Source organism: Myzus persicae, unplaced genomic scaffold, assembly GCF_001856785.1.
Source record: "Myzus persicae strain clone G006 unplaced genomic scaffold, MPER_G0061.0, whole genome shotgun sequence".
Taxonomy (NCBI): Eukaryota; Metazoa; Arthropoda; class Insecta; order Hemiptera; family Aphididae; genus Myzus; species Myzus persicae.
Window position 1 is genome coordinate 1,331,749 of NW_019100470.1, and position 19,189 is coordinate 1,350,937.

The 19,189-nt window shown below is 31.4% G+C and overlaps 1 protein-coding gene and 1 long non-coding RNA gene across 3 annotated transcripts in view; one reads left to right on the top strand and one right to left on the bottom strand.

Moving 5' to 3' along the window:
• Positions 1 to 19,189, bottom strand: part of LOC111041782 (open rectifier potassium channel protein 1) — a 31,806-nt gene that overhangs the window by 12,236 nt on the left and 381 nt on the right. The window contains exon 2 of the mRNA XM_022326232.1: positions 8,105 to 8,281. Coding sequence (XP_022181924.1) covers positions 8,105 to 8,281 — 177 coding nt within the window. The remainder of the gene's footprint in view (positions 1 to 8,104; positions 8,282 to 19,189) is intronic.
• Positions 13,909 to 19,184, top strand: LOC111041862. 2 transcript variants are annotated; one of them, XR_002605379.1, is made up of 5 exons: positions 13,909 to 15,839; positions 16,165 to 16,392; positions 18,076 to 18,174; positions 18,263 to 18,577; positions 18,673 to 19,184. It is a non-coding gene; the product is annotated as an uncharacterized LOC111041862 (long non-coding RNA). The 2 variants fall into 2 exon arrangements; XR_002605371.1 differs by having other exon boundaries at positions 13,913 to 16,392.

Below are 19,189 nucleotides of genomic sequence, written 5' to 3' on the forward strand. Positions count from 1 at the left end.
ATCATTTTTAGTATGTATTTCATGATCATTAAGTTTTATTTTGATAATTTCATTATCACTTATACATTTAGATCCAGTAATTTTATTTATTAGTTTCCTGATTAACTAAGCGTTCGAGCTTACATTTTTAAATTTTATTTGATAACCTTTATCTTTGGCTAGCCTTATAGTTTTTGTGTAATAGTTTTTGAATTTCTTATAATGTAAGTTTAACTGTATATTATTAGGGTGTTTTTTACATTTCATTGAGAGAGACTGTTTGTGCCGGTTCAAAATTAATAAAGCCTTAGTCATCCAATCTTTTAGTTGCCTATTTTTAGCATTCATTAATACGGTAGTTGTTGATTTAGTAATTGCATTTTGAATTATATTATCAAAGACATTATAACATTTATGGACATCGCAGAATTCATTATATACTTCATTCCAATTTTCATTTAGTAAATTAGATACAATTTTATTATAATCAATAATGTTACACCTTTTGTCCTTATTATCTACTTTGGCATTGTTAGGTATAGAAACACATATTGTACAGTGATCTGTGCTCTCTGATAGTATCACACCCGAATAGGTATTACTCATTTGGTTTTCGTTACAATTAATACATAATATGTGGTCTAAACACGAATGGTTAAAACCCGTAGGTAATCTATTAAAAACATTTATGAAAGACTTGAAACCAAATTCAGACAATAGATTTAGATTTTTATTTTCTTGAACACAAACAATATTGATATTGTATAAACTTAATATCGATCAACTTAATATGTTTTTCGTTTGCACACAGCACACTCATGTACGTATACAAAGTAGGTAATTATTTATTTATATAATTTACACGGCACATATAGCTACTTTAATTGTATATATTTATACTTATACATGTGCCATTAGATATGATGTGCATTGTGCAATGTGCATACTCATAACCGTCCTGCAGCTCTCCAATCTCCATCATAATATTAAAAGCGCAGTTATAACATTATAAACATGAAATCGATTTAATACTCTGCCCGTGAGCATATTAATATTATTCACTTATTAGTTAATACCAGGTACTTCACAATATTGATTGTTACTCTAATCGTATACGACACGTCTTGTAGATTGACAATCGACAATGCAATTTTATTCGACATTGGACCTGCTTCTACAGTTGTTTGATACGGGCATCGGTTAAGAAAATGGAACCTAAAAACTATACAATCAAGAATAACGAAAATCGAATGAGGTTTGTTTGAAATCATTTTTTTTTATATTTATCTAATATTTTCTATTTTATTATTTGTAGCATAGTATTTTAATAAATTCGTAATTCATTGTGTCCCATTGGCGCATCTGAACTCTGTTGGGTGGGTGGGAAGGGATTGACAATAACACATTATTAAAAATCTCGAAAAAGTTCGTTTTATATTTTGTAGTATTATATTATAATGTTATTAGTCAATATTCTGTCGTCTCCATGTAATATTGTTTCCCTGACAGTCATTTTCAGTTGTCAACATAAACAACTGCCTTTGTTCTAATATATTATACAATATATATTTTCAAACGAGCTTGTCATTTGTCCGAAGAATCTCTACGAAGGTCAATCATATATTTACACGCTGTAAATTTACGTCTTACGGATATTTATCACTCACACGAGAAATCATATCATAATGTCATCCTTTTGGGAGATTTTTATGATCAGCGTTTCTCTCACTTCTATTTGGTTTGCTCGTTGTGACTGTGCACCATACAATTATTTTGGAGTCCGAGATGCGACCGACTCAGATGTCGGGCGGGCACTGTCGGAATCCAACAGTCGAAAAACTATTGTTCGACAGTAAGATAATCAATGATATTTCGAGCTAAAATAATTTGACACCGATTTTCATCGTTTTTTATACAGAATTTCAGAAACTAAACCGCCTGTTAATAAATCGACACGTGGCCTCTATTACCCGGACGACATGTTTTTCACTAATTGGGTGCCGTATGAACCCACTGCTGACAATTGTTCTAGAAAACAGTCACCAGTGACGAAACCGTCGTGTTCCACCTCAAAGTCTACTTTGAAAAAAAAGTAAGTGTCGAATAGGTTTTATGAAATACTACCCATTTTTTTTTTTAATGGGTGCGACTTAACTGGTTTTTGCTTGAGATATTCGCGAAAACCGAAGCCATTGATAATAAGAGCGCTCGCTGATACAATATTTCGTGATTAATATTATAATTACGGGATCTAAGACTTATAAATATTAAATAATAAGTATTTGGTCGTATTATAATTTATAATAATATGTTACCGTTTAATGAAAATACAATGTATATACGTTATGTGACTTAATGTTTTTCTAGGTGGTAATTTTGAAACTAATCGACCGTAATTTACTTGTCCAACTCGTGTTTTAGCCTACATTTAGACATATTTTTGTAGGGAAAATAAATCCGATATGTAAATATAACGTGGTATTATACCTTTTAGAAATAATGAGATATCAACTAAGTACCAGACAACTGTCGGTCAGCAAAAATCCTCGTTCGCTGTGAAAAGTTCGACGAGCAGCCCACGAATATCCACATTAGCCGGACAAAAAACGTCCAAAGGACTACGAAATTCAAAGTTGGCCCTGCCAAGTTCTTCTAATGGACAACAAAAATCCACGTCAGACTTGGAAATATCGACGATTCGCCAACAAATATCCACGTTAGCCTGTCAAAGTTCATCCAAAGGCCGACAAAATCCAAATATCACTTTGCCAAGTTCCTCGAGTCGCCAACGAATATCCACGGTAGCCGGGCAAAGATCGTCCAAAGGTCAACGAAATTCAAAGTTGGCCCTGCCAAGTTCCTCCAATGGACAACAAAAGTCCACGTCAGACTTGGAAAGATCGACCACGGCTAGACAAAATCCTTCCTCGAGTCAACTACCGATGTCTACGTCCATATTAACGAAAACGAATTTGAGAATCCAAGAACAAAAGAGTACGGTTATAATGCTATGTTCACCAAGTGGCCAACGAAAGTCCTCGGTGCGAAGTTCATCTCTTAGAGACCAACGGAGAATAACGGTTGACGTGGAAACTGTAACTAGTGGTCCAAAAAGCTATAGATTAAGTATCCAAAGATTTCCCAGTGCCCAGCGGATGTCTACAGCTCAGAGTGCTACGAACCATCAACGGAAGTTGACGCGTCGTTCGAAAACGACCACTAAAGAAACTACACATAACCTGGAATACTTTACATACGATGAAGATATGCGTTGATTTATTTGCGATGGAATTAGTCAAATTAAATTTCATCCCAAATAAACAACACATATCTCCATCATACGTAAAGTATTAAAGGCCAAGTGTGGTATCTTTAGTTGTCGTTTTCAAACGACGCGTCTACTTCCGTTGATGGCTCGAAGCACTCTGAGCTGTAGACATTCGCTGAGCACTGGGAAATCTTTGGATACTTCATCTATAGCTTTCTAGTAAGTATTCTACGTCAAGTGGACCACTTCAAGAGTATCTTCGGTTGTGGTTTTTGAACGACGCGTCGACTTGCGTTGATGGCTCGACGAACTCTGCACAATTGACATATTAATGGGTTTACATATTATAAATATCATTATATTGCAATATATATTATTTGCTATAATTGACTAGTTATTTAAATCATATATGATATATATAAAACTATGACTTCCCACATTTCTCTTAATCATGATATTCTCGTAAAACAATATAAATGATATTCTGTATCTTATTTGCGCTTTAAATGTATAAATGTAACTTAGTTGTATAGATTCACGTGTGTGCTGAACTAGTACCAATTGTTATGACTACGTTTTTTAATCAACAATATATTTTTATTAATTAAGCGTTTATTATGCAAAACAAAAGAAATTACTTTATCGAACGTGATAGTTATCATATCATATCTATGCGAAACATACTATTAACATGGATTTCCATTAACAATTATTATTAGAAGTGCATCATGACAACGCATAGCACGAAACTCGCCAGTGGAATCTCCGGACATCATGAGCCATCCGTGCAGAGTTTGCCGAGCCTCAGACGAATTTCTACGTTGGGCGTGTAAAGATCGACCACTGTCAAACAAAAGCCTTTCTTGAGTCACCTACCGATGTCTACGTTCATATTTCCGAATTTGTCAACCCAAGAACGAAAGACTACGATGTAATACAAAGTTCGCCAAGAGGCCAACGAGAGTCCACATTGATCCGGCAAAAATCTTCTAGTGGTCAGTGAAAGTCCACCGTGTAAAGTTCATTGATCCATCAACGGTGGACTGCGTCTGACGTGAAAAGATCATCGAGTGGCCCAAAAAGCTACAGATTAAGTATTCAACTATTTCCCAGTGGCCAGTGGATTTCAGTCAAAAAATAGAATATTTATGTAATGGTAATATATTATTATAATATGTTCCCGAAATATTTCAGAAACATTGTAAAGACGATTTAAGGGTTATGAAAATATGCTTTTATTGTTCAAATAAAAATTTAAAAACAATATCATCATCTCACGACGTGAGTGAAAATGCATTAGAAAAATACAACACTCCTGAGATATCATGTAATAAAAATAATTATATTTGTAATTAACAGGTGTTCTCGATAGTAGTTGTGTAGCTATAAATTGCCAATCCAGGACGCCGCGTTACCGTTTAAGATTTGGCTTTTAATAAAAATTACGTATTTTAATGTTGCTGCTGTTTTAATATCGATTTCAATTATTTTGAAGGAAACTCGATTAAAATTATATCGTCATGACTTACACTCTTACGTTGTAATATTATTTACTATATGTGCTAACTTTTAGATGGCTGACTCGTTTTTTCGATCAAATAACCATTGATCTTATTCGTAATACAACAAGAAAATATTCTTATTTTATTGATTACCCATAGATCATTCGTATACGTAATGTTATTTTATATGTTGTGTTCGTTTTATTTCGTTTCTACGTACAAAAAATATACTTTTTCTCAGATTTTTCCCGGATCATAATGAATATTTAAAAATCTGTACCCCGGAGGTAAAGGTCACCACGTCCATTTTTTGATGAAACTTAGTTAGCTCCATGTCGTTGTTTTTTCGCTCTACATAAAGGTGCCCAATCACTATGCCCCAGTTATCAAAAGTAACGGATATTTAATATTAATATGTGTAAAATACCTTTTATTTTTTTCCATATTGTATACGTACGGACTTATAATCATTCACATAGCCAATGAAAAAATTTAACTCAGTTGTAAACAAGAAGTGCACAACACGGGCGGTGCACCGAGACCCGTTTCTCTTGAACTTTACACACGACCCATATTATAGTGCGTGCAATGTGAGTACACGGACATTGTTGTGGAATATGCAATGTGTAATAATTGAAATAGTCGATCAACGTAGTCGTTTAATAGTGAATAATCGGAAATTAAAACAAAACACATGATAACATACATGGCCGTTGTAAAAAATAAAAAATTGGAAACTACACAAAAGCAATAATAATAATTATAATATTCACAAGTGTGATAACACGCTGCTATCATACACACATTTCACGCGGATGTGTTTTCATTTTTTTTTTATTTACTCAAAAGACGTAAACAATATAAACAATTTCGCGAAACCTGCAGTACTTTAAGGTCAGATTATATTTTACCAGTAACTAACTTTTGATACTCATAAACCGCATATTATTTTAACCACTGCAGCCTTACTCAACTATACCATATCACAGATTTTCGATAAGGGCACTTGTACCGTGTGCATAAGGAACAAGTATATCATATATCCATGCGCAGATCGCCTATGATTTGGATCCATTCCAATAATCGTTGCTTATACATAATAATTCGATCGTAACTATTACAGCGTATTATATCATATCGCATGTACCTATAATTATTATTATACACTCATTGCGTAGGTATGTGGCTTATATAATATGTATAATACCCTAATTCGTATGATGATAATAACATAAACGGAGATAAATCTTTTTAGCGTACCCATACGGCGATTAGGACGCAACCGTGTAGGTAACGATATAATTGTGTGTGTGTGTGTGTGTGTGTGTGTGTGTGTGTGTGTGTGTGTGTGTGTACGTGTCGGGTTAAACGACGATCGTAAAAAAAACGAAAATCGCTACGCCACGAGGCGGCGTTTTGCACGTGCGGGTTTGATGTGTGTTATAATATTATATTGTGTGCCTATTTAAAAGTTATATTATGCACTTCGTGCAGGGCGTAACTAACTCTGTACACAGAGACGATACTGTTAATTGTTATGACACTCGATGGGGCGCGAAGACACAAATTTAATGCCTGCGTATTATAATATATTATGATGATGATTACGTTGCACGTCGTTCTTGCGATTTTGTAAAATTCTGATAATAGTACAATATACACGCGTATAGCTCGCTGGTGGTTTAATTTCCCGAGAGATGATGGATCCTCCACCGTGCACGGACACGTTCATCTGTCCGTCGGAACATTTCGAATCAAAAAGTGTACATAATATTATATGATGATGATTACAACGTATTATGTCGTACAGAATTAAAACTGTTGCCACCGCTGTTATAGCGCAAGAAGTGGTTCCTTTATCCAGAGCGTAATAACTTTTTATAAAACTAGGATAAATCTGATCCGGTACAAATTTGTGTTGTGGAGTTAGGAGTTAATATTTAAAAGTTTACTGTGCATATATGTTTGCATATTTTTGGAATTTTTTTCTACAAATGCATATTTTTTAAGATTTATCGATTTTTGTTGCATATTTTTAAATGATTTTTGATTATTTACCCTTAAAAAAATTTTTTAGTAAATTTATTTTATCTACATGATTTTGTCGGCAATAATACCGATAAGGCGATAATCAATAGCGTTACGGGGAACCCATTTTATTTTTAGCACTGAGGACAATATTATTTTTATTTAATCCGTCTTTTATAGTATTATTTTATTTGCCAGTACATAGTGATCGACGGACTACGATCGTTATCGTGTGCATGTATCGTCAATCGTTGTCGTGTTCGTATTTGTATTCGTTATTTTTTCTATTTAATAGCGATCGTATTTGTGGTATAATATGCAAAAAAAAAAAAACACAAATTAGTCGGTTAAGAAGTTTTATTTTGAAATTTGGGGATAATGTATTTTCCGCAGACGGACGAATTTTATTTTGCAAACTATTTAAAATTAAAGTAGAATATGAACGGCCATCTAGTGAAGTACAACATAATATACAAAAAGTGTAAAACATATGAAAATGATTAAACGGAGGAAAATGTTCAATACAAGAACCCAGCAAATGATTACATAAACGAATACAACTAAAATGTAATTATAAAATGATTATTTTTTTTGCATACAAATTTTTACTGCTAGGTAAAGCGAAGATGCTGAGTTAAAATCCAAATTTTTTTGCACAATGTAGTATGCATAAAATATACATTTTTAGTAATATGACAAGATATGTTTTTTTATGTCTTTTTTAATTAAAAATAAATTAATATTTTAATATTTTTTTAGACTCATATGTATATGCATATTTTTAAGATTTTAAGCACATAAAATCCTTAGCCCTGGTTATAAGTATTCAAACCTTAGAGAGCGTAGTGCACCAACATTTTGTAGTGTACCACTGTGGCACTGTTCTACCTACTTAACTAAACTTTAAATACTATTATATACCGACTTGCAGACATTTCTGAGTAGGTAATAAATTGTTCGTGAATATGAAATTAAAAGTGTAATAACAATAATAAAATAGTATTTTTGTCATTACCTAAACCACTGAAAAAAAATATTTTTAACTTCTCCAATGATATTAAAGAATCACCCCTAGCATATCAAAGTATAATATTATAGTGAAATCTCCGATAAGGTTTCCTCGCCGAGTTAAAATATTTAATAAATATAATATGTTTTTAACTTATTTTTAACTCAGCATTAAATGTCATTACAATATTATTATTACGTTCTAAAACGCTGATCAAAAGTATCGTGTCAAAAATCACAAGTTTTCGGTGGGAATTTTTGAAAATTTCAAAAATCTTCGACCTTCATGTAGACGTTTATTCTCGTAATAGACACTTACCGATCGTACTCAGCGTGGTCAACGCGAAAAAAAAAGCGTTGTAATACGTCCATTGATACTGGTAAGGTTCTTCCGGTCCTTCGTCCAACACCGTTTTGTTACAGTACACGTTAAACTGTTGGGCGAACTGTTTGCGCACGTGTGCGTTTATTGTCGTGTAATGTTTCGCGAGCAGTTCTGCAACAATAAAACAAAATAATTTTCAAACTGGCTTAAACATTTTGTTTAGTACGCAGTGAGCATTATAGTGTGCAAGGTTGTGTACGCGAAGCCGTAACTGAAAATAAATTTCGAAGGGGAGAAGCCGACCGACATTGTTTTAGATTTTAATATAGACACTGGACACTCGACACTCGTACCATTTTTACATTCGAGACATTATAAACTCTTTATTCTAGTAATTACTTCTTTGACGAATATATAAAAGTATTTTTTATACAAAAGTCAATAAACAATAAATTCACCGCTAAAAATCTTCAACTTTTAAAAAATTCGACGGTCTCTGAACCCCTCGACCCCCCTCCCCTCCACCAGTTTAATCCTTAAAGTTAAAGTGCTATTGGGATATACTATATACCTAATATAAGTATATATTATAAAATAAACGAATATACATTCTAACCCGACGGACCGATAGTGGATACCTCTAAATAGTGGGCATTTTTCGGGAACAAAATACAAATTTTCTACAAACAGAACACTGCGAATGGGTGGTGGACAAATTTCAGAAACAGAGAATGGACAAACCAATTCGACCATTATTTAATTAATGTATTAAACGTCCATATAACCATTAAATCATAGTCAAAACGGTTTATGACATCTTAAGTTCAAAATAATATTTGTGTAATTAATAACCATTAGAATATAAATACGATAAACCAACTATCATGTTTAGTAACAAATAATATATTATAATAAAATGTCAAGCTTTTACTACATTGCACCGAATGAGGATGTAGATAAAAACACATAGCCTTAATCGGCAGTCGGCAGCTGTTTAATATATAATTTCCCGTAACTAACATCTCGTCAAGATAACGGATACATCTATATCACAGGATGATTCACTTATCAACCACGCATAATAACACTCTAAACAAAAACTTTTTTAGTAAAAATTGTTAAATTGACAGTTATTTCGAAAATGTTGGTGTAACTTGATAAAAATTAGAAAGAGTAATTTCTGAATTATTATAATGTATCAACTACATAAGTTATGATATTAATATGATCAAGGTCCTAAAAAATGATTTTACAAAAATATAAAATGCATACCTACAGTAAAAAAATCAATTAATAAAGTGCATATTGCCATATTATATTCGGGCAAATTTTTATTTTTAGTAACTTTAAAATGTTAATAGAATAACACTAACTACTAAAATTAGTAATAATTACTATAATTTTCGAATTATCATATTATTATAGCCTCCAACATATTTTCACATGGACATATAATCCTTAGTGCACAAAACTAAATAATTATTTAAAAACTAACCATCTGAATTTTGATTAAGGTAAATCCAAATTTTCAAAAAAGTCATCTGCCTAACAATTCACATGGAAAAAAGTGATTACCAATAGGAGAAAAATAAATTGCAGGAATTGCAGATAAATCCCAGGCGAAAAATCAAAGTGTTTGACAACTTGGTTCAAATGGTCCTTATTAAGTATACATACTTAAAAACTTCAAAAACCAGGATTTGAATAAATTCATTGAAAAATTGAGATGTGAGTATTTGGTGATTCTTTCTGTATATAATATGAGCAAATTACGAGAGTGCATATAAAATCGTTAAGACAGAAATCTCATAATTAACTTTAATAATATAGACGCCGCACGCACTATAAAACTATTTGTCATACGATGTTATTATATAATTTTGAATGCGTCAATACAGATAAATATGTTAAAAATACTTTTATGAGACCTGTTGTCTCCTCCGCACTCTTAGGCTTTTGGAGATGATAATTTGTGTTGGGTTAATCAACAAAGTCGTACGGCAAACATGTAGATAAATAAATAATCGTCGTTATGGCGATCTCAATCGAACCTATAATATTATGATCATTGTATAATTCAGTGATGGTTCCAGATGGACAAGTGCAGTAGTTATAGATCGGCGTCGCAACATGTCGTTTCGGCGGGAAACTTGGTCCGAAAACGTTTGGGAAACGACTGCACGTATCAACAGGTACGTGACATTATAACTTTATTATTATTATACGTAAAACGTTCGTATTTTTGAACGATTTACTGTGGTCCGTTGCAAAATTTCGTAGACAGCTTTGTCCTTGAACAGAATCCCTATAATATAATAGCAGACCGCGTCTACAATGATATATCATATATAATTAAATTATTATCGTGTTGTGCAGACGAAATGTTTTAATGGGCTTTCGATATATCTCGCGAAAAAATTATAACCATAATAATCGCATTCGCCTTGGAATTTCGGGTTTTTTTTTTTTATTGTATTATTGAACATGCACCTATATAGCTAGTGTGTATATATATAATATAATATGATAAATATGTTATAATTTATAGGTATACGCGGTATATACCCGGGCCCGCGGGTTGTGAAACCGACTTTTCGCATAAGGTCTTATATGGTATTCGCGGGTTACGATATTGATACCACGGATGGGTTATAACTTATAACCTATACTACACAGTATATTATAGGTATACGGTGAAAATTATAATTCGGGAAAAAACAATTTGCCGTCAAGCGCGTATAATATATAATAATATTACCTATGCCGTAAATTATAATATGCATACACCACGCGGTAATAATCGCGAGACTTAACGGTTTGTTAAGCGATTATTATTATTTTTTCACTCGGTCGTGCGACGAACTGAGCTGACTGAATACCGTCGAACGATACGCCCATACAATATGTGTGCGATGAATCGACACCACAAGTGTTTATCGTATTATTATTATTGTTATTATATTTTGTACGTTTTCTCGACGAATTGAAATCCGAATAGAGTCAAAATTGTTTTTTTTTAATTTGACGACGAACTCGTTATATAAATTAACTTAAAACCGACAACTCGAATAGATAAATACGATCGGCCGGCGGCGCTCGAATGTGCTAATAATTCTACTCCGACCCAATAAATCACGTCTCAAATGCGACCGTCGCGCACTCGTAAAATTCGAAATTTTATCGAACACGAGCCGATAATAATATATTAGATCAATAAAATTGAATATTTTGTTCGAGAAAACTTGCGATCGGTCCGGTCTCTTGAAACGTACGGCATGCATTATATTATTATTATTGACCGGTCATTGCGTATTCGCAAGCCCCAAAACCATTTATATCGTTATTTGTATCTAAAACGTATAATATTAATTAATAATAATTATATTTACGCAAATTGACACGTTATATTCGTGGGTACTGCGCAGTGAAAATATCACGGTTTCTACTAAAAAAATTGTACCATAATAAAATACAGTATAGAATTCGAAGATAACGGAATTGTTTTTAAATCCAAATTACATAACACTTGGTTGGACATTTCTTTCACTCGTACATTTTAGGTAGGCAGTCTGCAGTATGTTAACCATAACTAGTGTTTTCCAAATGATCGCAATTTTTTATCTCAATTCAAGAATTTTCAATTAATAAGTGAAAATGTAATTTATAGGAAAAAAAACAAATTGACATTTTCTGATACCTAGAAATATATCCGTATCGTAATATTATTTAATACAAGAGAATTGATAAATCAAATGCGCGCGCACAGTAATAATATTAATGATAATTCAAATAATGTGCTTCGACGAAACGTATAGTTTTACAATAAATAATAATAAATGTTTATTGCACTGTGCGTATCTATATATTATTATATTATCTTTGAAACCATCGTTTATAAATTTCCTGTAAATCAGTTATCGATAGGTTTAATATTATGTACACTATATATTATAATGAGTATATGGCACTATAAATTATCGTGTTAGACTTGGACTCCGAGACTCGTCCAACATGGTACCTACATATTATTGTAACGATGAATACGAATAAACATAAATGATAAATAGTAAAATTATTCTAATGTATAAAAAGTAATAACTGATAAATATGTATTATAATATTGTGTTATCATAAGCATTCGAGTAACGAAATTGTTATTTAAATATACGGTGAGAGCCAATATTATGACGTATACCCAAATAATAATAATAATAATATAGATTACACATTATACATTTTATACACACCATGTGCGATAATAGCATTATATTACAAGTATAGGTACCCAATTTTTTTTATCAAACATTCGGATAAATACATTATATTCTAATAATATATTGATTTCAGATTTGATAATTTCAATATTTCTGTAAAAAAAAATGTATCCTATAATATTCAACTAAAGGCTGATAAGTAGCAAATATTTAACCTGACCTATACATTGCTATACAACTAGAATTACTAGCTGTATCTACTTATTGTATATTATGTACCTACTATTACTTTCTAAATCCTTGGTTAATATTTTTTAAATTGAAATATTTAAATAGGTAGCTAGTAAATCAATGCATTTTTCCGAAATTGTGTTCAGAATAGGATTAATAATATAATATAACCTTGATTTTTAAATAAAAAATATGATAATAATGATAGGGGCTCATTCAAAACATTAAATTTTGGTAAACACTTTAGTATTATAAATACTTTAAAAGTTGAAATTATACTTTTTTCACAAACACAAAAAATAGTGTTACTTACAAACTTAATAATTAGTAATTACTCATAATCGTATAGATATAATATATTATAAACTGAGTGGCTTACAACTTCACAAGGCATGAATGCAATACCCCCCACCAAATGTTCCTTTCTTACTCTTAAGCAGAAACATTTTATGCAAATGTCGGTGTAAGTACCTAAATTGAAATTTAAAAATGTACCTACTTTCTGAATTTTAAACTTTACTTTCTTAGTATAAAAGTATTGTTGAAAATTTGCAATGTACACAAAATCATATCAATATTTGGATTTAATAAATCGAAATTAAAAAAAAAAAATGTACAGTTAAAAGGATGGTTCACGTGTTTAAAAAAAAGGTTTGTTTCGACACTTATTGAATGATATATAAATTAAATATTTGAAAACATTGAAATCTTGATGTGCCTACCTCCACTTAACATTTCCTAAAATCAGAGTTTTGATCATATGCATTATTGACGGATTCAAAGGGAGATGAATATGATCGGTGAATCACTCTGTATATACTATAAGTTTAAATATACATAGGTGGTTCTTCAACGGTCGACATTTCAACACTAATAATATTATAATCATTATGACATTGTATATTATATATTGTATGGATAGATCGTTACTATTATTATCAATTTAAAGTCCAAATTTCCATGTATAAATATGTTGCAATGATAGTGTACCGAACGCTAACGCTGATGGTGGACGGTCGAGGGGTTAGGCACGCAATTTGTAGAAAAAATTCCGTCTTGACGTCTTGCATAATATAATATATAACGTTATAAAAGCATAATATAATATAATGTTTACATATATCAACATAATAATTTACGTCTACATGACGATTATGAAATGTTTACCATTGTTATGTACTTATGTGTAGTTTTGTAGAAGCGAGTGTGTTTGAAAATCGTAATTCATCGTTTCGTAGATAGATTAGGAAGTAATGTTAATAAATATCAAATCTGTTTTTATTTAAAAAAAAAAATGCTGGCTAATATCCTTTGTAGTGGAAGCAAGCCTGTAAACGTTTAAATAAAAGAAAAAAAATTAGGTATAATGTGCGATTACTATTACTTTAGATGCGTTTGTAACCATATAATATGAGGGCAAAAAAAACGTAATTCTTACTCGAAAACACACTGGATTTCGTTAGTTCTTATACGACATAATCTGACGGAGCCGTCGTATTTCTTTCCAATTTTCTTTTGGTTTCTTGTACCTACATCGCAGTCGCCTTTTAAATCGAGTTTGACGACGGCGTGTTTACGACAGAACAATAAATAGGTATAAATATATTTTTTTTTGTACGTCGTTTATATTACACCCGAGTAATAATACTAATAAGTAATAATAATAATACTAAAAATTTTATCGCGGCAATAATAATGCTTAATACGTCGGACACATTTGTGTTTTAAAATTTGTTTGTGATAAAATAAACTATATAATTTCAAGCCGACATTCAAAAATCGACAAACAAACGTAGGTATATGACACTCGACGTCTTAATGGGTATATAATAATATATATTACCAGTGAGGCGGTATATTGCTTAAAAAATGTGTGTTACCAGAGCCACGGCAATTGGTAACAATACTAAAAAAGTGTATATAGTTACAAATGTGCACCGCCACTATATAGCACTATTATAGGTCTACCAACTGTAAAGTGGTTAGCGTTATTAAGCGGTCACGTGTCAACGTGAAAACGATTTGAGTTCCGTTTAATACCTACGCGGTTTCCTATGCGTTTTTGCAAACTTAAAACGCATCTGGTTCATGGATGTAATTTATATGGCTGCAGGATCTAAAACAGTTTTGGTTGCATCCGAAAACCGCAAACTTATGATTTAGACCCCAAAAAGGTCATCGGACAAAAACCGCATCTTATCGACTCGTTGTTTACCGTCTAAGTACCTCAAGCTCGGTGTGGTTTAAAACCATATACCGGATGTATAAGAGATTACTAAAATTATAAAATTATTTGCAGACGGTAAATATCTTTCATATATTTTTATTTCAATTAATATAATATAATTGTTTTAGTAATTGTAGAGAGTCAAGTTTTCGAGTCAAGTTTAACTTACTAAAACCTTAACCTACTGTGCGGTTTTGTCCTGTGTTTTATCTTAAACTTGCGGTTTTGGGATTCATTGGCTTTAAACACTGCAATGTATTTTTTTTTAATTTACTAACTATTTAAGTGTATATTTCTGGTTGTCAGTACCTATATTATATAATACATTATTAGTTTTTTTTTATTATTGTTTCGTTTTTGTCTCTCAGCTGGTCCCGCTTATATACTCATCATGTACTTCTAATTTTGAATTTTCAAATAGAATTTCGGAAATTTATTTTTATTTTATATGAATTCGAATTAAAAATTAAGTGCTTTGCGAGTTTTCATAATATTTTTAAGTAATCATCTATAATATATTATCATGTAGTATTATTTGTAACCATATTTAGAAATTCGGAAACGTAGCACATGATGCATGAGCATGACTGTTACTGAAAATTTCCTCACTTGTTTTACAGTGTCGAACTATATTTTTTTTTAAATATAGCTCATCATGATATTATATTATGATAGGTTTTAGGCATTTGCTTCATTCCATCGTATTTATGTGTAATTACTGCAATACAGGGTGATTGTTTTAACAATAAAACACGTTATTTCGAAGAGTATTAATATTTTTTCTTTACTATTTGTATAGTTTTAGTCGTTTACTCATTTAAATAACAATGGACACTTTTAATTATGTATTCTGAAGGAGGATATGTTTTTGATCGTTTTTATGTTTAAAGTTGTGAATTATTAATGCCCATTTAATAAGTACCTATTTAATGTTAGTTACAGTTAATACAAATTTAGATTTTATTTGATGGGTGGAGTAGAGGACCGATATTTTGACAGACAAATATGTACCTGCGTACCACACCACTCGGCTCATCAAGATTTTAAATACCCATAAGTGAGTTATAAATAATTTACTAACTACTCAAGGTAGGTACTTGTTCGAATTTCGAACTCAAACATCGAAATTCTCTAAATAATATTCTACTTCGGAATACGAAGTTAAAAAGCTCGTTAAATAAATAAAATTATAAGACACTTGAAGCATAGAATTTTTTTTCAAATATTGTTCCATTGTTATGACTTCGATAGTTATGTAAATGTATATTTTAAAATCTTTAATAAGTACTTGTCGCCTTGTCGGACAATGAGTGTTAACTGATAAAGAAATCACCCAGTATACAACACACACAATAATAATTAATATTTTATTTCCATATAAGACGTGGGGACATACGCTGCACTGAGTTGTACGCTTTGGCGCGTACCTAATTGACTTGATTTCCACTCGCCACCAGTGCAATATAAATACGTGTATAGTATGATGTACATGTTGTATCGTTCAGACACGAAAACTTGTCGTTTGCAAACGAGTTTTGCCCGCCAAATACGATAATAATTGTGTCCGTCGTTTGCCAATTTAAATGGATTCCTCAAAAACATTAAAAAATGTGAGTAGACACATTATGTTACTGTAGTCCTCAATAATAATAACTGTATGGTACATTGGTCTAATGGCTAACATTAAATTCTTACTATAAATAGGTGTATTCCATTTTTGCGTACTTATGTTATTTACCGATTTGCAAAAAAATATTTATATCCAACGTCAATAACACATCATAATATATATTTATATACATATAATAGATAATATTATTGACCTATTGTTCTAAATCAACGTTACGGGTACCCTTCCTACTACTTGAATTAAATATTGAACTGTGGTGATGGTCCTACACATTTTGTACTGCAACCGCTTTTAGTGTGTAAACGATAAAAATATGCATTAATACGTAAGAGTACCAACACAGTATACTATGTATAATAAGTTAAATTGACGTACATTGTAGTAAGTATAATAAAACAAGTAGGTAATAGCGATTTAATTTTTGTCCAGTCACAGATGTGCATTAGCGTATCTACTAGGTATTCATATTATAATTTGTCATTAAAATTGTCCAGCATATAAAAAAATGTACATTGTGTTTTTGAGAAAAAAAAACCATAGTAGCGACAGGAAAACGAGTCCGTTTTGGGGGAATTTGCCAATTATTATAACATATGCGAACACATGGCGTGAATCAACAGGTATTATACGCACATAATATTTTTCCGTAAATTTTCGTGTCGTCATACTAGCGACTAGGTTTACCCGATCGGTAGTATGAATAATATTCATCGGATATGATATTAATACTTTTATAATATTATAATTTAAACATGAGGGGCCCCCTGAAACCCGGCAAGGCGTGTATCTACAGGTTAGAAACATACCTGTTGCACGCGCGTTCGGAACAGAAAGAAAATTGGTCAAACATAATACAACTAAAACGCGATAACAAAGAATTATTTTACTAAATATATAAATATATTTATTTCGAGGGAGTTAGGTTTATTCAATGGTGAGATTTAATTCAAAAAAGGTCTTTTCTTGTACTTCAAAAATTGTAAATATTTTTTTTGAACAAAGTCAGGATTTTTGATTTTATTCAGTCTTAAAAAACAGTTGGCTATACTTAATATTCACTTATAATTTAATGAATTCCCTAAAAATTGATCTTTACTACTTTAACATATAATATTTAAACATTTTTTTATCGGTGATTAATTATCGGTATTGCTGTATAAATACCACATCTAATAATTTTCGCCTTCATAACTCCTCACTTTAAAGAGTCCCTTTACACGATCAATGTCTATACGAGGTTAGCTTGAAAATCGAAATATTTATTCAAATCATAATTATTTATTTTATCATAAATATGGAGAGTTATCTTTATAACTGCTTATGAGTATGTCAAAACCACCTTTTTCCAAGACTCTTTATTAGTGCTGGTTGCATGTCTAGTGTTATTTATTAGTGTTAATTTTTATTTAAAATAAGATATAAATAAAAAGTACATGGACAAGAATTATTGTTAATCGGATTAAATAATATGTAATAATTTATGCGTAAAATAACTTCAATGTACATAAATTGTACATTTAACGATATTTTAATTGACACATGTAAAGTTTCATATCTTTAGATAAAAATAAAATTTCAATGCAGCTAATCGGTCAGAATATAAATATATAATACATGTATAATTAATTGAAACTTGTAATATTATAATAAATGTATATTTCAGTTACGATTGTGAGAGAATACGAACATGTCCTCCAATGATGTTTATAGATATTTATTATTATTTTTAACTTCTGCAAAACTAAACTCAGACTACGTCCAGGTATATAGAAATTTACTTACACAAACATCATCATAATTAATCAGTTTAATGTAATCACTAATCAGCATATTTTATAACAATAAAACAGGCACATATTACGATTTTTCTCGCGGGATTTAGTAAGTCGTTGAAAATCTGGAGGGGTGAATAAAATGCAAGTTATTGTATCAAGCTGAGCTGCACTTCACGGCTAAGCATCGCTCAGAAATTCGATTATCGCCAAGTTTCGAGGAACCTCTCCGGTCGTATAACCGGTGTACCTGTTATGAGACTCAGATTTAAATCCAATTGTTACGACCTGAGACATGCCAGAAATGCTTTGTGTAGACAGATTTTATTTGCAGTACCGACTACATACATCACATAAATGGGCGACTGTAAACTCGACCCCTATATTTTTCTGGTAAAAATTATTGGTAGTATATTATAAACTAGACTCAAAAAAATAACCCTGGTCTTCTCTTTTCTAATTTTGTATTACCTTTTAATATTTTTAAGGATAATTTGTCTATTAGGAATCACCAGAGAAGAACCTGCAGAGGACACCACGACGAGGTGGTTCTCATCTTCTCCTTCAAAAAATAATCGCATAAATCGACGATCATTGTCATATGTCTATGTAAACCGCCCTGAAATGTTTTGAAATTAAAAAACGAAAATGAATCGATTAGTGTTATGGTCAGTTATGTATATTTTTTTTTAATAACCACGAGAAGCTGATACAGCCCGATGTATTGGTAAGTACGTTATTGTTATTACTATTATTCTTCTAAAATTAAACTGTGACGAGTTTATTTTATTTTATCGGTAAAAGTGATCGGCCGAGTAGACCTTTTTTTATATCCTGCTATAGGTATTGCCGGGCTGAACTTTCATCAAAAAACGTAATCAAATTGCTGACATTTGCCGCACATCACTCGCTCTGCAGACAAATAGTCGTTTAGGGCTCTCGACGATAATTTTTTTTAAGTCTTTCAAGTGCACCATGAACACAGTATAATATTCGCGTGCGTCT